Source organism: Procambarus clarkii, chromosome 22 (genome assembly GCF_040958095.1).
Source record: "Procambarus clarkii isolate CNS0578487 chromosome 22, FALCON_Pclarkii_2.0, whole genome shotgun sequence".
NCBI lineage: Eukaryota > Metazoa > Arthropoda > Malacostraca > Decapoda > Cambaridae > Procambarus > Procambarus clarkii.
The window spans coordinates 15,295,789-15,323,351 of record NC_091171.1 but is presented as its reverse complement, the minus strand read 5'-3'; the positions used below and the strand labels follow the sequence as shown (position 1 = coordinate 15,323,351).

The following is a 27,563-nucleotide window of genomic DNA, read 5'->3' as shown; positions in this document are numbered from 1 at the left end:
GGCAGGGGAGTCTGGCAAAAAAAAAAAGAGGCATTGACAGAGCAAGCTTCTGAGGCAGTCTGCTCCGCCTGAGCTGTCAGACTGGAGTTGCCACAAAGATATTATTACCTAATTATTTAAATGTCTGATTTTTTTTTTTTTTTGCAGTAATATTATTCAAGTAGTGTGTAGTGTGATATATTTATATAATAAAATGTGTGAACATCGCTATACTTAAAATTATGATGTGCATATTAGTGATTCAATTGTTACGTTCATAACACAATAAACAAATAGTTTTGCTGTTATTACACTATATACACAGATTATATACAAGTATCTGCATGTTTTGGTCACCATAACGAACTACTAAGTTGTTATGGTGAGTCAGAAACCAACGAGGAGTGGCCACCACACCTGCCAGCCAGCCACTGGCCGCCAGTCCCTTCCTCACCTCACCTCACTCACCAACATTCTCCTACCACAATACTGTTTTCTTGCTTTTATTCACTATATACAGACGTTATATATAAGTATCTACATGTTTTATTCACCATAACTGTTCATTTAAGCTGGTATGGTGAATTCAGGCAATAACAGAAGTCACCACACAGAGTCAGCTAAAACAATTTGTTCATTGATGTATCACGCTATTGTGATTTCTGTGTGTAATAGAGTCAGCTAACGCTCCCTCCTTCCCTCAGTCGTTCAATGCCAAACACACTAACATTCCTCCTCCAACCATACTATTTGTGGTGTTATTACACTATACACACACACTATATATATAAGTACCTGCATGTTTATTCACCATAACTGTACAACTAAGCTGATATGGTGCCCAAACATCATAGTGGCAACCACACACTGCATGACAAGTCATGCAGACAATGCCACCTCCCTCACCAAAATGGCTCCTCCCAACATACTCTTTTGCTGTTATTACACTATATACACATGTTATATATAAGTATCTATATTTGTGTTCACCACAGCGAACCACTAAGCTGGTATGGTGAGTCCAGACAGTAAAAGGTGGTCACACCTTTTGGACAGTGGAGGGAGGAGTAATCTTGGTGGGGAGGGAGGTAGTATTATCTGCTGACTCTGTGTAACTACACTACACTTAGGTAATTACACAGAGTCAGCAGATAACACTACCTCCCTCCCCACCAAGATTAATCCTCCCTCCACAGCACTATTTATCACCACAATCCTGCTATTTTCAAAATCCTGGTCATATTTATCAGTCAGGGGTCTTCTGTAATACTATCATCGCTAAATAATACATACATTTTTTTTACATTTTTAGGCAACGCTGTGTTCACAAGCTGAACAGCAGTGCTGTTAGCTCATGCTGCATACGCCAGCCTTGGTTGCTCACTCAGTACCGAGGCTCTCACACCCTGATATGTTACCCATGATTTTTTTTCAAGAAGGCATTTGTTTACTATTGGCCGGGCTGGACTATAGCTGCCCCTATCCCTCGCGAGGCATTTCAAATCATGTGCTACACACTCAATTGTATATGTACGATTTCATGACGGTTACTCCCATCGTAAATGTATATATTGTGCGGTTTTAGTTAACCACAAAAGTTATTAATGGGACACAACAGGAAAGGAGGAGCAGAAAGATCAAAACCCAAAAGGAAAGAGACCACAAGGAAACTATATCCTGGGCAACATAAGTGTGGGGGTTTTCTAATTTGCTTTCCCGACTGCAATGCATACGTCACCAATATACATGTGGCAGATGCTTCACGAAGCTGTCAGAATCCAGCAGAGAAAATACGAGAGCAACTGTACAGGGCCTGGGAGCAAGGTCAAGTTAGAGTCCTTGAGGGTCTCTTCTCAGACTAGTCTCACCTGGTCCTGATCCACGTTGGTCGTTAGAATCTCGTAAATGCTTGAAACACTTTAAGGGACTCCTAGGGTCCTCATCACATTTATAGATTTGTGAATAATAGGCAACTCGGTGTTGAAGTCACAGGGAGCTGAAGGCTTAAGTAAAATAGTTGGCAGTATTCAGAAATGGTTCAACGGAAACACTGCATAAAGCTTAACAGTAGTTTATTTACTAACTTAACCACTAATACAAAGGGTGCTTGATTTACTTTAGATTGGCGTCAGAAAGGCTATGGTTGCATTAGAAAGACTCTTGACTGACTCTTGACTCTAGAATCGACTCGGATCCACTCGTAGAGAAACACCTAACTTAACACAATTGACAGCCAATCATTAACATGGCAAACCTAACTGCCGGTATGCAAAGGGATTACAAGAGTTCTAACGGATACTCAGGTAATGATGATGCGCAATAAATCATGAAACCTCTACATGAGAATAGGAACAGAGAAGAAATAATTTTTTTCTACAAGGTGATTGGGATCGTAACATGAAACAAAACAACAAAATCATTAATGGAAAGGGATCAACCCTTCGGCTGCACATTACACCATATGATGGGGTGAGAAGTTATCATCAGACTGTGTATTACATCAAATGAAGTAGTAGGGTATAGCGTAAGATTTTAAAACTCCCGCTGCTACACTGGGCTCACATCGGCTTCCCCAGGCCTCCAGTAAACATATGCTATTTTGAAACAAAATCAAGGGGACTATTTCTGAGTGTGAAAACCACAGTACTGAGTGAGCTACAATCCACTAGCAAGCAACGCAGAGGAGGAGCTGGACAACAAACAAGAGGGCCTCATAATGATCAAGAGATATTATACTAAGCCCAAATAAAGATAAATCATGACTGTTCATGACTTCAACTTGAAATCAATAAGGTGGGAGGTCTATGAAACAAGAACAGAAGGCATTTGGACAGGCAGATTCATAAACCTCATCAGAGACACATTCCTGTATCAACACGTTAAGGGGCCGTCTGGTTATTATAATGAAAGTTGTTCAATGTCAACCAATATTAATTTTCTAGTTGTATATGAAAAGTGCTTAAATTGTCCCAAGTTTCAGTACTGCAGCGTAAATAGAAAGGGAGTTTTTTTTTTTTGAACGTTTTTTACACATTTTCAAGTCCACACTTCAGAACACACGTTTCAGATATAATTATTCTGTGACACTTTTCTGACACATTAGCATATAATAAAGGATTTGGGGATTTAGAATTTCCAAAACATCTTTAGTTTTCCTAATACAAATGTTCAAAGTTCCCCAAAAATTGTTTGCAAATATGGCATGTTTATTGCTATTATAAAATCAATAAATGAACTTAGAGAAAAATGAAAGCCCCCCAATGTAGAGACATGCCCTCCACATATACTGTGTAAGTTTCATGTAAATTGAATAAAAAAGGAATCAGTTTTGTAAACGTTTGTGTCAATTGAAAAAAAAAACAGAAATGAATAAAGTCTAAGGTTCTAAAATCTGTGGCTGGGGTTGACATCAACCAATTTTCTCCAAAATTGACATCCTTACAGATAGGCTTACGTACAGTCAGGTGTGTAAGTTTGATGCAAATCGCCCAAAAAAAAATGAAAAAAAAAAAAATATTTAAAAAAAAAAAAAAAATAAAAAATCCTTTTTTTTTTTCCTTAAAATTTTTTTCCAACTAAACTAATTATAATATTTGTTTAATATATGCTATTGTGACAGCAAAGAGTCGTAGTTATTATTTCAGTTGACACTTTTGATTGATAATCGATTTTGACCATTTTTGCATAATTTTCACAACTATTTCAATATTTTTTTTCTCCCTTCCTATTTATGCTACAATGCTGAAACTTGGACCAGATGAAACACTTTTCATATAGAACTTGTCAAAAAAGTTTGATTGAAATCGAATGAGTTTTCATTTTTGCATTTTTGGACCCAGATGCCAACCAGACAGGTCACAAGAATGAAGGAAGGGGATGTTCCATCAATGCTGGATTTAATATTCAACAGGTAGAAGGATATATTTGAACTAGAAAACAGGACATTCAACAGAAACTGCAAGAGTGCCAAAGAAAAAGAAACAAAAAACCAGCGTTGAATGTAATGAAACGCCATTTTCTGGGGGACACCCGGAGGCTCCCCGGAGCTTTACCGGCTGATATGCTAATGTCAGACTTTGGCATCAGTCATGTGTATGGAGTTCTAGGGCCTACCGGGGACCACGAGCCAGAACCTGGCCCCCTCAGAGAGGCAAGGGGAGCAATGGCCTATAGAAACCCCCGTGTGGTTGAAAGCATTCTATGTCTGCCATCGACCGGGTCAAGCATCCAGAAAGGTAAGCATTCCAAAACAAACCCCTATTCTGGTGAAAATTGCTACCTAAAGCCGAACTAGTGGATAGAACTCTTCAACAGAAAACAAGGAAACTAGTATGACGTCATACGTCACCGCGCCGCTGTCTGCGCAGCTCCCCCCTCCCCGGGAGGGGGAAGGGAGAGCCCCAGACCTCCCACGCCGGCTATCCACCCATCAGTTCTGAGGCTGGATGTCAAAACACGCGAAAAACGCCGACCGGAGGGAGGGAGGGTTGCCGGGAAGCCTCCGGGTCTCACCCAGAAAATGGCGTTTCATTACATTCAACGCTGGTTTTCTGGGGGGAGCCCCATTGGCTCCCCGGAGCTAACTACCCACAGAGGAAGGTCAAAGGGACAGAACCGGGAGGCGGACACCACGCACCCCCCAAGGAGGCGAGACAACCGGCAGCAAATGCCAACCCAAGGCGCCACAGCCCCGAAAATCCCGGGAACAACACGAGAACCACGAGCAGCAAGACCCCTGCACGAACACCAAAAATCCATGCCCGAAAGACCGCAAGGCCACGTCGCCCAGACGGCAGCGAGAGCAGCGAAGCCACGAACGCCACAGGCATGAGGGAAGAACACAGGCAGCGTAGCCGCAAGAACACGGCTGACCACCCGGGACACTATCACCCGCGAACCGGGAAGAACAGAACCGGATCAACGCAAAACGCGCTCCGGACCCAAACGCTGCGGCACGCAAACAACAGCGGAGGGCCGCCACTGAACACAAAAACGACACACCCCCGGCCCGACCAACGAAGCACCAACAAACCCTGGACCCCTCCAGAATGCAGCAGCCCCACCCCGCGCCAGAAAAGATGGAGACTGCTGCCACCAAACAACCAAAACGCTAAAACCGAAGGAGCAAGGAAACTCCGACTCGACCCCTAGAGGCAAAGGCCCAAAGGAAAGAGCCGACGAAAAAACACACCGGAACCGAAGGGGCACTACCAACCGAGGAGAAGACAGAGCACGCTGACCAGAGACCAGGATGGTGCAAGCGGCGCATAAACAGGCCGGAGGTGAAACGACGCACAAGACAGCTGACTAACGGTGCAGAAGCAACACCAAGACCGAAAGCAAGCTGAAGCGGCTCCGCCCGCGCCGCACGAAAAGAGGCGACAGTATGTGGCAAGACGACGGCCCCCAACCCCCACCAGAAAACCAAGCCGAGAGTAAACCAAGCTAACAAGAGTAACCACCTAAGAAGGGACAGGAAAAGGAAGGACCGCCAAAATACCCCATACTGCCGCCAAGAGAAGCACGCAGGTGGGACACCTACCACGAAGCCACCCGACCACCAACCGGAGGCGAGACCGCGAGGCAGAACATAAGCAGCCCCGACAAGGCCCCTCCGAGCCTAGGAAAAAGGCGGAGCCGCGGGAAGATCTCAGGCGCGACCACCGAAACCCAGGCGGCACTTGGAGATGGAACGTCTGGAGATGGAACGTCCGAACAGAAAAACTCCCCAAAGCATGCAAGCCCGCCAGGAGTTCAGAAACGACGGGTCCGACGCGAGGCATCGCAAGACCCCCCCAAAAAAAAAAACAACCGGCAGGGCAAGCTAAGAAACCAAAGAAGGCGGAAGGGTCGCCGCCAGAACAGTACCCGAACCAAGGGGTACGAACAACTGCAATAGACCGAGACAAAGAAGCACAGCACAGGACACAGGCTGACCAACGCCTAAGAACACACGCAGAACATCCCTGCTGCAGAGGAGGCAGGAAGAAAGAGCAGAAGCACAAAAACCCCAGGATAACAACCAGGGGTGGACAATCATGCAGGGACAGAAAAAAACCCACGCAATCCCCAGGCACAAAACGGCAGCAAAGTGCCACTCCACAACCGGACACAGGAACAAGGACACGCCACCGTGAAACACGGTACCAATGCACACATGCAGCAGCAGCAACAGACACCACTGCAACATGCAACATGTAAATAGCAACTCCCTTCTGCAAAGGCAGAGAACGGAGCAGGCAGACCCCAGACAGGGCCAACGGAGACACGACAAAACCCTGCAGGCCCAGAAACCTGCACCAGGCGACCGACGGCGGAGAAACCCCGCTCGATACCTGCTGGATGAGGTACTGGGAGCTCTTTTACACCTGAAGCCCGGCCCAAGGCCAAGCTAGACCGGCCAGAGGGTGGCCCACCAGGCAGCTGCTAGGAGCAGTCCACCGGCCCACATACCCTCACAACCAGGACGGGTCGGAACTGCCATACGAAAACAGGCTAGTGCACCCTGGAAGTCCACGGACGAACCAGCAAGAAGGCTTATGCTCGCAAGTAGGTCGTGTAACAAGCACAGACCTCTGTTGGTAATACAGTGTTCCCCAAATGTGCCAATAGCACCACTGCACTCCACTGGTACTGTCCCGCAAGTTCTACCAGATAGGCGGGACCCAAGAGCCAGAGCTCAAAATCCTGCAAGCACAGCCAGGAGCCTTACCAGGTGAGTACAGAACCAACCCTACAACCCCCACACCTCACAACATTAAAAAAGGAGGGTCCCCTGAATGACTCCAGCATGGGTTGGACATGCACATGAGGGGGACAGGAAGGGTTGAAAAAGGGACAGTCACTGGTGTGCGAACGGTCTCAGTCGTACAAAAATATACCTAAATAAAGACAGGTATATAAACAACACCGCATCCAGCGCCCAGCCAAAAGACGCCAGACCGCAGAAACTCACCTGGCGAATGGCGGCACGAACTTGACACGACTCAACCGTGCCCAGAAGAACCTGGGAGCACCGCCAGGTGAAAACGCCAGAGCCGGACCCTGCCAGAGCCGGACCCTGCCAGATCTGCAGGAGAACAGGGAGAGGCGAAGGAGGCGGTCCACACCCATGACACAGGGAAAACCGCGGTGTCCTCCCCACAACTGGGAACCAGGACACCCCCGGCGCGAAGGGGCACAGACCGCAGCCAGGGAGAAGAACGAGAGGCGAAGCACTGTAGCAAAAAGGGCGCAAAACACCAGCACTGAAACACCGCCCAGACCAAAACAAACTCCACGGCGTATGCGCATAACCCGCTGGCCGAACCGCACACCCTCCCTGCGGGAAGACGCCAGCCAGGACTAATGCACGAGAAAAGTAGCCAAAAGAGGAAGCAGGAACAAGAAAAACGGCCAAAGAAGCAAAGAGCCCAAAAAGGAACCCAACCGGGCGACAAGCAGCCCAACCGGGCGACAAGCAGCCCAACCGGGCGACAAGCAGCCCAACCGGGCGACAAGCAGCCCAACAGGGCGACAAGCAGCCCAACAGGGCGACAAGCAGCCCAACAGGGCAACAAGCAGCCCAACAGGGCGACAAGCAGCCCAACAGGGCGACAAGCAGCCCAACAGGGCGACAAGTAGCCCAACAGGGCGACAAGTAGGAGGAGCCGACAGACGTTCCAATAATGCGGGAAGTAGCGAAAAACCTTCCCGTACCCTCGAGAACACAGAAGCCAACACTAGTCCCGAAGGCACACGAAGGCGCAGGCGCACCTGAGATCAGAAGTCACGCAGAACCCCATTGAACGGGGAAACATGACGAAAACACCGTCCCAAAAAAGGGTGGGAGGAAACATCCACCCACAGGACGGAACCAACCGACTCAAAGGCCAAGGAACCGAGCCCGGGGAGAGGCTGACGCCCAACAGCACATACGGCGAGTGGGGAGGAAAAACCCCACTCCGCGTAACCACAAGCCCCACCTAGAGGGGGATAAAAACCCCCACGGGGTCCAATGGGGCCAAGGCCCCCCCAAGTCAGCCCCTTCCCAGCCCCGGGAACCTACACGACAGGCCCCGGGGCCGAGCCGTTCCCCCCAAAGCCCCGGCCGTACCAGAAAACCGGGGCAGCCGTGAAAACACTAATGAAGGGAGCCCACTGGCAGACTCGTACAACACGGCTGGAGGAACAGACTCAAATGCCCCCGTCACTACCCCGGAAGGGGAATTCCCCGAGACTGCCCGAGTCTCAACACCATCAAAAACCCCGCCCCGAACCTACAGACAGTAAGGAACCGGATGCAGGCAGGAAGGGTGATCCAGGGGAAAGACAAGGGGGCGTGGATGGAACCGAAGCAACCAACACCCCCAAGTCCCAAAACGAACTACAACGGGGCAGCCCCGGGGCTCCCGGGGAGGAAACCACGAGAACGTTGCCACCACCAAGGCTCAAGTGCAACGCCCCTACTGCCCGCACCCGCTTTGTTAGCACAACCGGGTAACCGAGCCACAACGAGCAACCAAACTCGCAGGACTCCGGGTCGAAGGTGTCACCGACCCCACAGGCAGCAGACGGAGGCAAAACAGAGAGTCACCCAGAGACAAAGGGTGAGAGCAACCCTCAAACTCGCTGGAAGCGAGGGGGGGACTCTGGGGTCACATCCATCGGACCCGCGCGCCCCCAGGGGTTTCCCAGGGTCCCGAGCGTTTACTATAAGAGGGCTCACGCTCAGGTAATCCCAGGCAGGGTACTGCTAACCGGCACCCAAAGCTACCAAACAACTTTCTAAGAGCTGAACCCCCGGGACGTGTACACTCACGGGGACCTAGCAGGGGTACCACCAGAAAATACTCAGAACACAAGGGACACAAGGGGCAAGAACGAAGGCAGACCCCCCACCAGGTAGATAAACAAAAAGAAAAAGAAAACCCCGCAAGAGGACAGCATACCCAAGCGGAACAGAGCCGGCCGCTATGATTGGTAAAGACAAGCTGCACAGTACCCTGCTCCCCACCAGTGCAAAAACTGCCCCTTACTCCAAGGTGAACAAGGGAGACAGAACACCCGAGCACACAAAGAGCGGCCGAAAACCAAGCAGTAAACGGCCAAGCAGGGGCAGGACCCAAGGAACTTGTGGAAGGTGGCCCCAAGCCCCGAGGGTAGTACTTACAGGGCACCTAGGGAAGGGAACCCTAGGCGCATGCAGCCCGAGTACTGAAGAATCACTCCCGGCTCACGCACCACCTAGAAAACAGACACCACACTCTAGGTACAGTGCTGAAACAACCACTGGAGCCGGAGCACATAACCATTGCCTATAGCATCAGCCGAAGAACTGATGGGTGGATAGATGGCGTGGGAGGTCTGGGGCTCCCCCTTCCCCCTCCCGGGGAGGGGGGAACTGCGCAGACAGCGGCGCTGTGACGTATGACGTCATACTAGTTTCCTTGTTTTCTGTTGAAGAGTTCTATCCACTAGTTCGGCTTTAGGTAGCAATTTTCACCAGAATAGGGGTTTGTTTTGGAATGCTTACCTTTCTGGATGCTTGACCCGGTCGATGGCAGACATAGAATGCTTCCAACCACACGGGGGTTTCTATAGGCCATTGCTCCCCTTGCCTCTCTGAGGGGGCCAGGTTCTGGCTCCTGGTCCCCGGTAGGCCCTAGAACTCCATACACATGACTGATGCCAAAGTCTGACATTAGCATATCAGCCGGTAAAGCTCCGGGGAGCCGACGGGGCTCCCCCCAGAAAAGTGTTTCATATAGGAAGAGGCCTAATCATCAAACATACCAGCAATATTGACCAGACCACACACTAGAAAGTGAAGGGACGACGACGTTTCGGTCCGTCCTGGACCATTCTCAAGTCGATTGATTCTCACAATCGACTTGAGAATGGTCCAGGACGGACCGAAACGTCGTCGTCCCTTCACTTTCTAGTGTGTGGTCTGGTCAACATACTTCATCCACATTATTGTGACTCAGCCTGCATACCAGCAATACATACAAGCAGGAAGCAACTACATGGTAGTGAGAAGTGAGGCAGAAAGAAACTTTGAGAAAGAGGTAACAGACAAATGTAAAACAGAACCAGGCCTTTTCTATAAATTTATTAAAAGCAAGCTGAATGTAAAGGATAAAATCTAGGGATTGACAATAGGGAACAGAGTCACAGAATAAAAAGAAAATGTGTGAACAACTAAATGAACAGTACCAAAGTGTGTATGTGCAAAATGAGGCTTTTGCAAAACACCAAAGACATGTCTCCATATTTTGGAGACAGAGCTTACATACTGGTGTTATTTCCAACATGCCTAAAACAGCAGAGATTGCACCACTTCACAGAGGAAGCAGTAAAGATGAAAAAAAAAAAATTGTCATATAGCTCTAACATTGCACATCATAAAAAATCTTTGATAGAGTGCTAAGATCATCACAAAACACATGGAATCACAATATCTACCAATACATAATGCCAGACAACATGGGTTCCAAACAAGGTGCTCCTGCCTCTCACATGTGCTAGATCACTATGACATGGCATTAGATGCCATAGAAGACAAGCAAAACACTGATGTAATATACAGTACTCAGTTTGCAAAAGGTTTCGACAAGTGTGACCATTGTGTTATTGCACACAAAATGCAATCAAGAGGAATTACTGCCAAAGCAGGAAGATGGATTCTCAACTTCCTATTGAATGGAATTCAAGAGTATAACGGTCAACAATGAAAAATCCAGATCATCCATGAAAAGCTCAGTCCCCCAAGTACTGTGATTACTCTAGTACTTTTTCACACCCTCATATAAGACATAGACAAGGATACTAACTATAGCACTGTGTCATCCCTTGCATACGACACTAGGATTTTTATGAGAGTAGACAATATAGAGAACACAGCAAACCTCCAATCTGATGCTAATGAAGTCTTTAAATGGGCCACAGAAAATAATATGATATTTAATGGAAACATTTCAGCTACTGCACTATGGAAAAAACGAAAATACCAAAATGGAAACCACATACAAAAAGCAATCAAGCTACACTATTGTAAAAAAAAAAAGCAATATCAAAGATTTAGGAGTAATCATGTTGGAAGATTTTACTTTCAAAGAACATAATAAAGTAACTATCACAACTGCAAAAAATGACAGGTTGGATAACAAGAACCTTCCAAACAAGAGATGCATAGCAATGATGATACTCTTTAAAACACAAGTGCTTTCTAGGGTGGAATATTGTTGCTCACTAACAGCCCCTTTCAAAGCTGGAGAAATTGCCGACTTGTTGAGCATGCAAAGATCTGTTACTGCTAGAATTCTCAATAAATCTTCTAAATTATTGGGATCACTTAAAAATTATAAATCTGTACAGTACTCCCAAGAGTGCAGGCAGGAGACAATAATTTTCACTTAGAAAATACTAGAAAGATTGATAACAAATTTACACACAGGAATAACACCAATTGAGACCAGGAAGTTTAGCAGGATGTGCAAAATAGCCCTATTGAAAAGCAGAGGTGCAATAGTTACTCAGAAAGAACTCTATCAACACTAAAAGCCCAAGACTTTTCAATGCACTTCCTCCACACGTAAGGGGCATAACTGGCCAACCTCTCACAGTGTTCAAAAGAGAAATTGATAAACACCTTCAAAGGATACCTGATCAACCAGGCTGTAAGTCATATTTCAGGCTTCAAGCAGCCATATCAAACAGCCTGGTTGACTAGACCACCAGCCAGAAGGCCTGATCAGAGACCGGACCACGGGGACGTTGATCCTCGGAATCATCGACAGGTAGTTGGGGTGATAATGAATTCCCCTGCTCCCTGCACGTCTATGACAGGGGTCAGATTTTTCCCTCTAGTCTCCAGTAGGTTTTTGAGGTCTTGGAAGACAAGATGATATATATGATGAGATGGTTAGGGGCTATCTCAGTGTGGCTAGCAACAGGGAGCCACCTTTTGGCCCTTCCAAAAAACAAATTGATACCTTATAATTTATGCAAGTTTGCCCAATAATCTCTTGAACCCATTGCAGACAGTTTAACAAAATCTATCAGAATGAGCTGGATGATTGTGTGTGGCCATTCTTCAACAATTTGAACCTTGGCACTTCCTGCCTCTATTTATATCAAAGTAAAATTATACTCTGTTCATAAAACCATGATGTACTAAACAATTGTGCACTTAAATTAAAAATAATCACTTATATTTTCTGCCCACATGCCTTAGAATCTTCTTTGTAGCACACCAGAAGTTTGCTGATATACAAATATCGAATATTAGTTTCAAAATATGTACTTTACAGTACTGTATTATGCATTTTTGTGATCCTCTGTAATTTTATCAGATGTGCACATTTTTTAGTACAGTACATTTGCTAAACATAGTCCTATAGGAGAAACCAGGTTTTGGAAATATTGACCATAAAGGGTTAATTAATTGCAATGTTAGAAACAGGAACCTACAAAAGTAATCAATTTATGGAAAAACTTATTGAAATTGATACAAATAACAGGGATAAGATATGAAAGGTCTCTACAACTATTAGGTAACTTGAACAACTGGATATATATATATACATACTGCAACTGTGCTTCTCTCTGTCTTTTAGGTGTGTTAGGGTCTTGTGAAAATTCTTTCTTCCATTTCTCTATATTTTCCTTGTACTGCTTCTTGTACTGTGACTGGAAGTGTTTAAGCTCAATAATATGTCTACCATTTATGTCCTTTTGAAGGTTCTTTTCTGCTACCGAACACATATCCAGCTTTTTCTCTTGCTCTTTTTCATGTTTCTGGAGGGAGAACAAAAACTACAATGAATGGCTTTTTTTGCTTGACTGTTAAGAATAATACATAATTGTCAATTATTTTGCCTGGATTATACGTTCAGATAATCATATACATGTAACAAGAACATACTGAAAAGTAAATTTCATTAACAATTAAATAGTAGAATAAACTAGGCTGGCAAAAAATAGTATGCATAATGTGCATTTACACTGAGGTTGGACTATCAAGAGAGACAACTGTACTAGACACATAGAAAGGGAAGGTGGCGCCGAACAGTATAACTAACCTGTCTTAGTTTCTCAAGTTCCTTGCTGAACTGGGAGAGTAAAGCCTCATATTCCTTGTCCAGCATGTGCTTGTGATTCTCCATCTCAACACGACATTTCTCCTCAAGCTAACCATTATGAAAACATAGAATTACTGTATTAGCATACTGTATATGTAAAGAAATTAGAGTAATTTTTCTTTAAATTCCCTACACATAAATAAGATAGATTTTTTTTTAATTGTCAGGGGAAAGCGCCAAGCCATTATACTACTTCACCTGACAATTAAAAAAAAAAGAGAGATAAGAGTTTTCCATGATGTTAAAATACTTACGTCCTCAATGTGCATCGACTCCAGAAAATAGTACAGTACAGTACTTACAAAGCCTGAATAATTATGTTAATACTTTCGACCATTGGTGACGGATATTGCGTCCATAAATAACTCTACAGATGTCCTGTAGGGACACGTCTTGCGTCCAAAATTTAAATATTTGTTAAAATTCCATTTTTTCTGATCATTATGGGACGTGTTTTAAAATGAGTGTCAACGTCTTCCCATTTTCTGTGATGGCCCATGTGACACAATGTTTAGCTTTCAAGGTTTATGATCCAAATAAACCTGATAAGTATGGAGTAAAGCTGTACATGCTGGCTTGTAATACAAATTACTCAGCTGGCTTGGTCTCAGATTAGCCGTGTGGTGCTGCTGCTAGAAGAAACCCTCGTATCGTGGATAAACTCGAACCTCTGAAAAGGAACTTGACCCATTCCCTAATTCGCATCACGAAAGGTCTGAAGTGTCATGTCTGCTACAATTCTGGCAAAAAGGAGGACACCAGGTATAAGTGCAAGTTGTGTGGTGTGGCATTGTGTGCTGCACCATGCTCCGGCTTGTACCATCGCAAGAGGACATACTGGGTGGATAAGTAGTAATACTTATCCCCCCAATCACTCCACCTATATAACATGGGTTGAGAAACTTCAGGAAACATTTTCCTGGAGCAGGTGGAGTAGTTCAACCTAATACTCAACTCATGCTCTACAAACATCGTTGGGTGGTAAGTACAGACATGTTTCTGCATTCATTTATACATACGATATTGTGGTACAAACACTTATGTGAAGGAAGCAACACAAAATCGAATGATAGTGTCACAAATAATGTCGGGAATGAATAACAATGTAAAAAAATGATAAAAAGCCCCAGTTTTTCACATGACAATAAACTTTATCTTATGGTATTGGTAATGTTCTTCCATTTGCCCTTATATGCATGTATCCCTTTAGAGCATTCTATTGCGAACAATTTGATACCAAAATGAGCGATGTAACACAAAAATTGATGTGACAAAACTGAAAAGAGTATACACATTTGAGTGCGGGTGTTGCGGGTGTGCGGATGGGTGCTCGCTCACGGGTAACGCTCAGCAGATTTTTTGGTTTGCTGCAGGTAGTGTGCCTGTTTGTTTTACTTTATATGCATATATCCCTTTAGAGAATTCTATTGCAAACAATTTGATACCAAAATGAATGAAGCAGCAGGAAAATTTAAGTGAGAAAACTGAAAAAAGTATACACATTTTAGTGTGGGTGTGCTGATAGGTGCTCACTCACGGGTAACGCTCGGCGAATTTTCTGCTTTGCTGAGGGTAGCATGTTTGTTTTACCTAATATGCATATATCCTATTAGAGAATTTATTGTGAACAATTTGATACCAAAATGAACGATGTAACACAAAAAATGATGTGAGAAAACTGAAAAAAGAGTATACACATTTTAGTGTGCGTGAGCGCTTATGGGAAACGCCAGGCCCACCCCAAGATGGGCTGGGGTGCGGATGCCGGGCAGCTCAAAGTGTTAAGAGAAGAAAACAACTTAAATATGGCTCTATTTATTGAATCCAACTAAATATCTACCCATATACATTAGTTATTTTTTTTAAATCCCTATGCCATAACCACGGTGTTTTACACTATGGCAAGACTATTCCAGTTTCAGTGCCGAGTGATCGAGCTAAGTAAGCCTAGAGCTTATCCTTGTGTTCACTGATCTTGGTTATGTCTCTGCTATGGGGCCAGATTCACGAAAGCACTTACACAAGCACCTACGAATGTGTACATCTTTCCTCAATCTTTGACGGCATTGGTTAGATTTATTAAACAGTTTACAAGCATGAAAACTTCCCATTCAACTGTTGTTATTGTTATAAACAGCCTCCTGGTGCTTCGGAGCTCATTAACTGTTTAATAATTGGAAACAAAGCCGCCATAGATTGAGAAAAGATGTAGAGGTTTGTAAGTGCTTGTGTAAGTGGTTTCGAGAATTTGGCCCATGGCCTTTACCAACATCAGGGCTCTAACTTTGTTTAAATATGGTACCTCCTATAGATACTGCTATACCAATTTACTGTATGAGCTTGGTTATCCAAAGTGCGATGAACCAAATATTTAGGCTATCCGGCTAAAATAGGGTCCCAGTAGTTCAGGGTATTGAATCAAAAGAGTTTAGGGTCCCAGTAATACATTCCTTTGGAAGGGACGTTCCCTTCCGAAGGGAAGGGACCCGAAGGGACACGGAACCAAACCCGGGGAGGAGCCGACACCAAATCCAACTCATATGCTGAGAGGGGAAAAGAAAACCCCACTTCTTGTAACAGTAAGCCCCACTCAGAGGGTAGGAAAACCCAGGTGGGGTCCAATGGGGGCCCAAGGCCCCAAGTCAACCCCTTCCCAACTCGGGGAACCTCCACACCAGGACCTGGGGTTGAGTGGTCCTCCAAAGCCCCAGCCTCACAAGAAAAAACCGGGGCAGCCGGAAAGGCAGGAAGGAAGGGGGCCCACTGGTCAGACCCTGTCTCCACGGCTGGAGGAACCAATTCAAATGCCTCCGTCACCCCCCCACCCCCCCTCGGGAAGGGGTTACCCCCAAATCTGTCTGAGTCTCAGAACCTTTTAAATCCTGCCCTGACCCCGAAGCCCTCAGACACTTCGGAGCCGGATTAGGGGGAGGTGGGGGGGACCAGAATGAACCACAGCAGGGAAAGAACATGGGGGTGCAGACTGAACCAAGGCAGAAGCGACCCCCACCCCCAAAGTCCAGGTCCCTGTAAGCAAAACAGGGCAGCCTCAGGACTTCCGGGGGTAGAAATCAACCTAGCGTGCTGCAGCAACCTAAACCTAACATGCAATGTCTGAGCCGCATGTACCCGGATGAGTCATCAGTGGTCTGCGTGAATTGAGTCACAAACAAGCAACAAATTTTGCAGGACTCTGGGTCGAAGGTATCACTGACCCAACAGGCAGCATGACAGAGGAAAAATAGCAAGAATCGCCCTGAGACAAGAGCAACAGAGCAACCCTCAAACTCGCTCAAGGCGAGAGGGGACCCCCAGGGGTCGCATCCACTGAACCCCTTGTGCCCCTGTGGGGTTTCCCAGGGCCCATAGACTGGTATTGCTCAGGATAAGCCCAGGCAGGGTACTGCCGACTGGTGCCCAAGTCTACCAATCAAACCTCTAAAAGCTGAACCCTCAGAACGTGTCCACTCATGGGGGCCTAGCAAGGGATGTCACCCAGAAACACAGATAAGTATCGAAACCTAATATAGACAGGGAGCAAAGAACCAAAATCAGACTTCCCCACCAGGCAGGAAAGCAAAAACAAAAGAAAAACATCACAAGAAGACAACATACCCAGGCGGAACAGAGCAGGCTGCTATAATAGGTGATATCTAGCTGTGCAGTAACCCACGCCCCACCAGTGCAAACAACCCCTTACCCTAAGTTAAACAAGGGAGGAGGAAACCCCCCAGCACACTAAGGGCAGTCAATTACCGAGCAGCAAAGAGCCAACAGAGGAGACCCCAAGGTGACTTGTGGAAGATAACCCCAAGCCCTAAAGGCGGTACTTACAGGGCACATAGGGAAGGGAACCCTAAGTACATGCAGCCCGAGTACCTGTAATTACCTAAGTGTAGTTACAGGATGAGAGCTACACTCGTGGTGTCTCATCTCCCCAGCACTCTTTGTCATATAATGCTTTAAAATTACTGACGGTTTTGGCCTCCACCACCTTCTCACCTAACTTGTTCCAACCGTCTACCACTCTGCTTACAAAACAAATTTGGGTGGAACTCTGGACTGAGAGGCCGCAGAGGACGCTCCCACAGCTGGGCTACGATGGCTTTTACAAAAAGGTGGAACTGTGGACTGCGAGGCCTGGGAGGACACTCCCACAGCTGGGCTACGACGGCATCTAAAGAAGCTATGCCATTGGGTGGAACTCTGGACTGCGAGGCTGCAGAGGACACTCCGGTAGGTAAGGTAAAGTTTCCGGACACAGGTCCAGAGGACCTGTGAAGATTACTCCCAGCTCATGCACCACCATGAAGACAACACTAAACACAAAGGCACAGCACTGGGACAAGACACAGGAGCTGGAGTCACACGGCCAAGCCTAAAACACATCAGCCGAAAATTGGGGTGTGGGTACCTGGCACAAGGGTCTGAGGCTTCCCCTTTCCTCAATCCCAAGGAGGGGGAAGCTGTGCAGATGGCGGCACGGCACGTGGTGACATCATACTTGTTTTTCTTTGGGGGAGTTCTGTCCACTCGTTTGGCTTTTAGTAGTAGTTTCAACCAGAATAGGGGTTTGTTTTGGGATGCTTACCATTCTGGGCGCCTGACCCGATCAATGGCAGACATAGAATGCTCCAAATCACATGTGCATTTCTATAGGCCAATGCTCCTTGTGCCTCTCTGAGGGGGGCCAGGTTCTGGCACATAGTCCCCAGTAGGCCTAAGAACTCCATTCACACTGATGCTAAAGTCAACGTATGAACTCGGCGTAGGCAGTTCTACTCATCTCCAAGACTCTACAGCTTCGACACATAACAGACAGCAGACTAGGACCACATCGAGCTACAATGCTCTCCCACATAGAGCTCCACAATTCCGGCCACACTCAGCTCTCTGCTCTGCTCCAAGCTCCGTCTCAACGTCTACGACACTGCTGTATCCAGGACTACTAAATAAATATGAAACTCACTAAATACTGTATCTAATCTACCCAACAACATAACATAATTGTACGTTACATTTGTAACGTACCAATGTAATGGATGGTTTCATAACATACTAGCCTGGATAAGCTCCGGGAAGCCAAGGGGGCTCCCCCCAGAAATAAGGTTTGAAGTATAAATAATTAGCTCTTTTCTGAACAAAATATTCAGTTGCTTTGATTCTCTCCCTTTTGCCCGAGCTTCCCAAGAGCTTTATAGATGGCTTTTGTCAAGCAGAACGTGAAGTATGCACAGTTAGAGTACCTTCTGGATACATGGGTGCTGCCCTCTTAAAATATTAACAATTACGTACCAAGCTCTATATACAATTTCATATTGTTATCTTTAATTCAGCTTTGCATTTTTCATCTCGCATCCACTCATGGGAGACCTTACACGAATTACGCTATAAAATTTTTGTTTCTATACTACACAATGGATATGAATTCTCTAGAAGTAATGTACAGAAAGAGAACAAACATAATCCCTCATCAGGAGTCTTTATTATAATAATGAAGCCGAGAGCCTTTTAAAATGCACAAAACATGAGCCGTTGTGATTTTAAGTGAACAAATAAATGACAGGCAATAATGAAGGGAGATGCAAATTTTATATTTAAAATGTCAAATAAAATTAAAACAATGGATTCACATTGATTGAAGAAATTCAGTATATAGACAAAAATAAAACAAGTTTAGATTTAGAAAGACTATTGGTTTAGATAGGAAATGGTTTGGCAAGTACTGTGCAGTAATATCACTGCAGACATGTAAGCCTTGAAGAGCTTATAAAATAGCTTAGAACATAGAAATTAAGCAGCTGGGTATAAAAAAAAAAATACTGAATAAAGATTTGATGGATAAGGTTATTTATACATTTGTCCTCAAATATGATGACAAACCATAATTCCACCACCATCAACTCTGGACCTCTTACCTTAGCTTGAGCTCGTTGGTGTTCTTGACGCATGCGTTTGTACCCAGACATGGCAGCATGCATATCTTCCTGAAGATGTTCCTTCTGCTGCTTGCTAACAATGGACGTCGTCTTTATGGTGGCAAAATTACTAGTGCCAACATCCACGAGGTTGCCACCCGGCTGTATTTCATAACAAGTCTTTAGAATTTAATGAAGCTAAACAAAAGCTAAACATCAGACTAACTCAACTTTTAATACCATTATAATTTACATCATATAACATGAATAAAATTGATGATGACAAACAATAATTTTATATTCTAAACTACAATTCATTGCTATTTAAAATTAAACATTTAAATTATATAGTGAAATTTCCATGACAATTTTATGTTAAATTATGTCAAACTTCTCCAGCATTATCATAACACTAAATACTAAACTAATAACTGACAAACAGCCACATAATTTGTTTAGTCTTATAAGTTTAAGTTAACCAAGCCACACCTCCTGAAAGGCTATATATGTAGAAGAAAGAATTTCATAGCCTCCCAAAGTTAACATGCCCAAACTTTAACTGCAAGGGAAAACAAATTCATGCTGCTTGGTTTTCAAGGGCTCTATACAAACATAGGAAACATTAATTAAGTACCTTAAATATTATTAGTTTAGAGGATAGGGCAGATACCTTTGAATTCAAGTGGTATTTGTCAGGATTCCACTTCCTTATTCAACAATGAGCTATGAAATGAGACCCTACTCTAAAGCCAACAGTAAATGAAGTAAACACCAGATATTACACAAGGTTGCATTCCAGGACCTACTTTCAATCTGCAGAGTGCATACTGTACTACATTTCTTAAAGTATTATTATAAACAGTATGTTAGAGTAAACAACCTAGTCCAAAAGCCTATAGATGTGAGTCAGTCAGTGTTCTCTGTCTGTTGAAGGAAGTGTAAAAAGTAAGATATTTCAAGGAATATGCGGTAAAACTTAAACTATATAAATCTTTTCCAATCTGATCTCTACTGGCTAACACAGAGTAGGGCTTGAATAACCTCTCCAAATACTTTCAAATCACATACAGTACATATGAACAAGTGATGAGCAGAAATTGCCACAAATGTAACTTAAGCACTGAATCTAATCACAAAAGTAAAATGAGCAAATGGTGTTAATCTTCCAGATACAGTATTTTACAAATAACAATAATAATTGTGTCGGGGACAGGCAACCAGCGTGTATTCATACATGTTAGGCTTATATTGAGCCCCCCCCCCCCCCCAAGGTAAAATTATTGACCCCACCCCAGGATGCAACCCCCACAACAAGCTGACTAACTCCTAAGTACCTACTTACTGCTAGGAGGACAGGGGGATTAGGAGATCGGAAATGCACCCAACCTTTTCTGTCCAGCCCGGAGAGAAATCCCGTTCGAATCCCACCTGGGATTCGCACCCGGAATTCTCAAGAGTTGAGAGCGAACCCGACTGTACTACCAGGATCCTCTAATCTTTTCATACTCTTAAGGCACAAAGTTCTAGATTAAGAGAGGACACAATATTTACTTGAAATTCCCTACATTCTAAAATCATTTTAAATGATGACAAATTTACTAAGAAAGTTGCAATTCAATCTTTCACAGGAATATAAAATTCATCGTTAGCACTTTTGCTGCAGCACACTCTGAAAGGTTTCATTCCCATCCAGGATAGAAAAAGTAATGAAATAATATTTCTGGAGAAGACCCCAGTGGCTCCTTCAAGCAATCACGTGGAGATTGCTAAATGCAATGGGTCATATCAGATGCGGAAGTTCTGTTGAGCCTACCAGGGATCAGAACTCCCCCCCCCCCCCTCCCCCTCAAAGGTGCAGAGAGCAAGTGAAAATTTGGCACCACACCAGGATAGCATAAAAAAATCAGTGAATCATTACAAACAACTGGAGGGTTAACAAAAACTGAATCCTTGAAAATGCCAAACAACTCTGCAAACAATTCACACGTAACAAAGAGAAACATTCAACATTAGCACAAAGATCATAATAGCGAATGCCACCACCAGATGGTCAGCCTTCTGCACACAGCCATTTTACTTGGCAGTTCTTTCGTTGAAATCCTGCAGGACACTACTGATCCAAGTCTTGCAGACGTGCCAAGCACCTCTGTTTCAAGCTAAGTACAGTACTGGCCATCCTTGGATTTGCTCCTGTGGGGGCAATTTTCATTGTATTCTGGTCTGTATTTTAGTTTTTGCTTCATGTGTGTATTTTCTATCCAGTTTATTGTGAGTGATTGACTTTATTGTGTTTTAGACTGCATGCACCCTGGAGTTCCTCCCAGGATGCCCACTAGCAATGCCCCCTGCACTCCTGAACACATCAAATACCTTCTCTGATGTGTACAGGAGTGTGCCTAAGATGCCAAGCCACTGGGATAGCCTTGGGCTATTCACAAATCTTCGATTTCTCTGTTTGGGCACTTGGCTGGGGGCATTCTGTTGGTTGTCCTGGGGCACACCGGGGTTTGCATGTTTGCTTATATGACATGCTGCAATTGCCAATCATGGCCAGGTTATTTTCACTGCACTTGGCATCTGTCTGGGAAGCATCCTCAGTGCCTGGGTGTTCTGCTTGGTTAGTTGCTTTCAGGCCCAGATAACCCCGTCGCGGGTCGTTGGGGTGGTTGGTTCAGCCCATCAAGCCCACACTCTCCATGTGGGCAAGTGGCAGCTCCAGGTGCAGCTGCCTGTGCTTTCTGGTGCTCTTACTGTGAATGACCTCAAGGCATATTTAAACTTAACAGCAATCTTGCGGATTTGGGTATCATTGAGGGGCTCCCTGGGCAGTTCCATGAGGATGTGGCTTCATACGGTACCACCCCTGGTGTTGAGGTCTTGAAATCTGCAATTCCTATCTTGACAGCCTTACCCAAACTGCTCACCATTTTCCTTCAGGAGATTGTGGAAGCATTTTATTTGGTCCTCCTCGCATGTTGACAGGCCGCGTTGGTTCATTTGTAAGATTCTGCATTGACATTTTTTTTGTCTGCCTCCCCTTACTTGCCTCTCCTCTTTCCAGAGGATGTAGTGTCCACGTTCTGTCTGTGGTGGCCATTTCCTGTCAGCCCATGAACAAAATTTTCATGGAGTTCCGCCCCTATGTGGTCTGATAGGGATGGGACCTCACCTGCTGTTGGTCAAAGTAGGTCCTCAGTGGAGCGAGAGTCCCAGGTTACTGCATTTTCTTTTGTGAATTCCTTTTCTGTTAGATGTCACAACTATGCATTGTAGAAGGGTTATCTTGAGATGATTTCGGGCTTAGTGTCCCCACGGCCCGGTCCTTGACCAGGCCTCCTTTTTGTTACACATCCCCTAGGAAGCAGTCCGTAGCAGCTGTCTAACTCCCAGGTACCTATTTACCCAAGATGAACAGGGGCATCAGGGTGAAAGAAACTCTGCCCATTTGTTTCTGTCTCTGTCCGGGATCAAACCCAGAACCTTTGGACTACTAATCCAAAGTGTTGTCCACTCAGCCGCCAGGCCCCTGGCCAGGGTGTTAGGGTAGCTAGGGTGAGTGGAAGGGTGGTTCCACTCGTGGTACACCCAGCCTTTTGGGGTTTACTCCTTTGACAAACCCATTGGGTGGCAACTGGCTCTTTTTGTTAGCTCCCATGCCCGATGAGGGGGAGAGCAGACCTACAGTACACCCTCAACCTTTCAGTTTTGACCACTTTCAATCCCTCTCCAACCTTCCACTTGTCCACCTTGGCTCAAGTGCACCTGGTTTTACAGCGTGGAACCTGGATGGTGTCCTTGGACCTCAAGGATACATACTGGCATATTCCTATTTATTTCAGGTTCAGAGATTGTTAGAATTTGTAGTGGGGCATCAGGCTTGTCGCTTCAAAGGTTCTCTCATTTGGTTTAAATATGGCTCCTCCGTGTGATTACCAGGTTGACACAGGTGATTGTGGCCCAGTAACACTTTCTTGGGGTTTGTGTGTTGATCTACCTTGACTAATGGCTGGTTTGAGCTCCCAGTCAGTCCATGTGTCAGCAAGCCAGGGATCTGGTTCTTTCCCAGCTTGTCAGGTTCAGGTTTCTGGTGAACTTGTGAAAATCCCAGTTGGTTCCATCCCAGATTCGAACTTGGATGGGCCTCATTTGGGACTCTCAGTCGGCTTCTCTTTCCCTGACTCCAGCAGCTTTACGCTGTCTGCAGCTTCATTGCGAGCTGGTGTTGGATCAGCTCTAGCAACCTACTGGTAAGTTGTGTGGCTGTATAGGAGCCTCAACTTTGCCTGTATTGTCTTTCCCTGGGCAGAGTTTGATTCCAGGCATTGTTCCAGTTTCTTCAGTTCCATTCATTTTGCAGTTCCCAGGATCAACAGGACCCCACCTGCCCTTCGTCGGCATCTGTCCCGATAGCTTCCTCTTCTAGCTTTCCGAGATTCGGCTCCATGGTGTCATCCTTCCCCATCACTCGATGTGTTCAAGGACACTTCGGCTTCGGGTTAGGGGTTTGTGAACAGTGCTCAACCAAGTGGCCTATGGTCAGTAGTTGGGCATGTTACTTCATTTTCTCAGGGTTTGGTTTTCCACGTAGTTCACATAAGGGGTGTGTCCAACATTATTGCAGACGGGCTATCTCGCCTCCGTTCAATTTCTACAGATGTGGATGTTTCTAGATTGGTATCTCATGCCTAAATCTGTCACCTCCTATCACTCAGTGTTGGAAGAGATGCTGTTGCTTGTATTCAGTGTAGACTTCCTCAGCACCATTCCACAAGTTGTCTCATGCGTTTTTTCATCTCCGGCCAGCTCCTGCTCCTCTTTAGCCATCCTGGTTTCTTGACCAGGTGTTGGTCTTCCCGTCCTCACTTCGTTTTGCAGCATCTCTTTTGGCTCGTAATATCTTTTCCAAATCTGTGTGTTTGTTGACTCTCACCTCTGACTGTAGGGATGAGGAGCTTTAGTTTTCTCTGGAGGTAAATGTTTTGTTCATTTGGCCCAGGTTCATTTGCAGCCTTATTTTCTGGCAAAAAATGAGTCGGTTAACTTTTGGAAGGCTCCATTGGAGAATGATGCACCACCAGACACAACATCACATCTTGTGTCTGGTGGTGGTTCTTTGCTGTTACCTGCAGGTCATTGGTTCTGCCAAGGTGAATACTTTCTATGTTGACCCTATTTCCTTGATCCAAATGTTCCAAGGCTCATATTTCCCAGGTCTTCCACAGTGTCATCAAATCTAGCCAGCCTACAGTCTAAATCGCCATATATATATATATATATATATATATATATATATATATATATATATATATATATATATATATATATATATATATATATATATATATATATATATATATATATATATATATATATATATATATATATATATATATATATATATATATATATATATATATATATATATATTATATATATATATATATATATATATATATATATATATATATATATATATATATATGTATGTATGTATGTATGTATGTATGTATGTATGTATGTATGTATGTATGTATGTATGTATGTCGTACCTAGTAGCCAGAACGCACTTCTCAGCCTACTATGCAAGGCCCGATTTGCCTAATAAGCCAAGTTTTCATGAATTAATATATTTTCATTATTTTTTTTCTTATGAAATGATAAAGCTACCCATTTCATTATGTATGAGGTCAATTTTTTTTTATTGGAGTTAAAATTAATATAGATATATGACCGAACCTAACCAACCCTACCTAACCTAACCTAACCTATCTTTATAGGTTAGGTTAGGTTAGGTTAGGTAGCCGAAAATGTTAAGTTAGGTAGTTGAAAAAACATTAATTCATGAAAACTTGGCTTATTAGGCAAATCGGGCCTTGCATAGTAGGCTGAGATGTGCGTTCTGGCTACTAGGTACGACATACATACATACATACATACATACATACATACATACATACATACATACATATACATATATATATATATACATATATATATATATATATATATATATATATATATATATATATATATATATATATATATATATATATATATATATATATATATATATATATATATGTCGTACCTAGTAGCCAGAACTCACTTCTCAGCCTACTATTCAAGGCCCGATTTGCCTAATAAGCCAAGTTTTCCTGAATTAATATATTTACTATAATTTTTTTCTTATGAAATGATAAAGCAACCCTTTTCTCTATGTATGAGGTCAATTTTTTATTATTGGAGTTAAAATTAACGTAGATATATGACCGAACCTAACCAACCCTACCTAACCTAACCTAACCTATATTTATAGGTAAGGTTAGGTTAGGTAGCCAAAAAAAGCTAGGTTAGGTTAGGTTAGGTAGGTTAGGTAGACGAAAAAACATTAATTCATGAAAACTTGGCTTATTAGGCAAATCGGGCCTTGAATAGTAGGCTGAGAAGCGCGTTCTGGCTATTAGGTACGACATATATATATATATATATATATATATATATATATGTCGTACCTAGTAGGCAGAACGCACTTCTCAGCCTACTATGCATGGCCCGATTTGCCTAATAAGCCAAGTTTTCCTGAATTAATATATTTTCTCTAATTTTTTTCTTATGAAATGATAAAGCTACCCATTTCATTATGTATGAGGTCAATTTTTTTTATTGGAGTTAAAATTAACGTAGATATATGACCGAACCTAACCAACCCTACCTAACCTAACCTAACCTATCTTTATAGGTTAGGTTAGGTTAGGTAACCGAAAAAGTTAGGTTAGGTTAGGTAGATTAGGTAGTCGAAAAACAATTAATTCATGAAAACTTGGCTTATTAGGCAAATCGGGCCTTGCATAGTAGGCTGAGAAGTGCGTTCTGGCTACTAGGTACGACATATTATATATATATATTATATATATATATATATATATATATATATATATATATATATATATATATATATGTCGTACCTAGTAGCCAGAACTCACTTTTGGCCTACTATTCAAGGCCCGATTTGCCTAATAAGCCAAGTTTTCCTGAATTAATATATTTTTACTATATTTTTTTCTTATGAAATGATAAAGCTACCCATTTCATCTATGTATGAGGTCAATTTTTTTTTATTGGAGTTAAAATTAACGTAGATATATGACCGAACCTAACCAACCCTACCTAACCTAACCTAACCTATATTTATAGGTAAGGTTAGGTTAGGTAGCCAAAAAAAGCTAGGTTAGGTTAGGTTAGGTAGGTTAGGTAGACGAAAAACATTAATTCATGAAAACTTGGCTTATTAGGCAAATCGGGCCTTGAATAGTAGGCTGAGAAGTGCGTTCTGGCTATTAGGTACGACATATATATATATATATATATATATATATATATATATATATATATATATATATATATATATATATATATATATATATATATATATATATAAACATATAAATATTTCCAAAGCTTTTATTGGGGGGGCGAAAGTTCTCCATTTTTCAGTCCATCCTCATGTTTCGGTAGTACTTATAGTAAAGATGAGGACCATAGTACAGTACATACTGTATACCGACGTACAACACAATTAGAAAGACATCAGTAGTACTATTGAATTTGGACAAACTGGAAAAGATTTTCTATATGTTGCAAAGACAAGCTAAACTAACCTAACCTTCCTAAGCCTAATACACGATATATGAAGCCTAATATAGTACACGTATACTATACTAGGCCTAAGAATATTTGTTTTTTAGCTTCATATTTTAAACTGTAAAGATAATAGTATCAAATTCTACTATTTAATTGCTTAGTACATCAATCTTTGTACTATGGTGCACATAGTTACAAAAACTACTATCTAAGCCAGGAGGATGGGTTACCATTTTTATTACTTTTCTAATAAAAAAATAAATGCTCTTTGCATAAAGGCCATGACTATTTTTTGTTTCAATAGTTAAAAAAACAAGCTTTCAACCTACTGAACTGTACCGTACTAGCATAATATAAAAAATTATTCAAGTAATTCCATATAAAGCCAGTAGCGTTCACAGTGTATATCACAAATACAGTACAACCAATATGTAATGTTTTCAAAAGAGAAATCTTCATCATTGTACAGCAATGCTATATAGAGGAAAGATGACATTCAGACAGAGCTAACTACAGCTGAATGAGAGACCTGTATACCCTGCCCCCTAATGTTAAACACCTGCACACTGTAACCTCTGTAATGGTTGAGAAAGCAGCAAGCTAAAACGATGGAAGTTATGATAGCCCATTTAACATATACTTGGTTACTATACTCATATTAATTATATAAGAATATCACAATAACAGTATAACACACAAGTCATTATCAAAATCCGGCACTTTATTCCTAGCAACTTATTCAAGAGCAGTAAGACATATGCCAAAATTTGTATTGTAAAATTATTTTGATAAGACAATGAGAAGTAGAATATAAACTTATTATGACAGATATTTGCACACCCCTCATCATTCTACATCAGCAGATTTAAAGACTATTCCTGCTCAAATTCACTCCACACAC

The 27,563-nt window shown here is 43.3% G+C and overlaps 1 protein-coding gene across 12 annotated transcripts in view; it reads right to left on the bottom strand.

Annotated features, from left to right (window-relative positions):
* The window catches only part of Tao (Serine/threonine-protein kinase Tao), a 185,353-nt gene that overhangs the window by 50,854 nt on the left and 106,936 nt on the right, over positions 1-27,563 (bottom strand). For all 12 annotated transcript variants that reach the window (XM_045741332.2, XM_045741355.2, XM_045741346.2 and 9 more), the window contains 3 exons: positions 19,022-19,183; positions 13,044-13,151; positions 12,551-12,759 (listed from right to left, as the gene is read on the bottom strand). In XM_045741332.2, the coding sequence (XP_045597288.1) occupies positions 12,551-12,759; positions 13,044-13,151; positions 19,022-19,183 (479 nt within the window). The remainder of the gene's footprint in view (positions 1-12,550; positions 12,760-13,043; positions 13,152-19,021; positions 19,184-27,563) is intronic.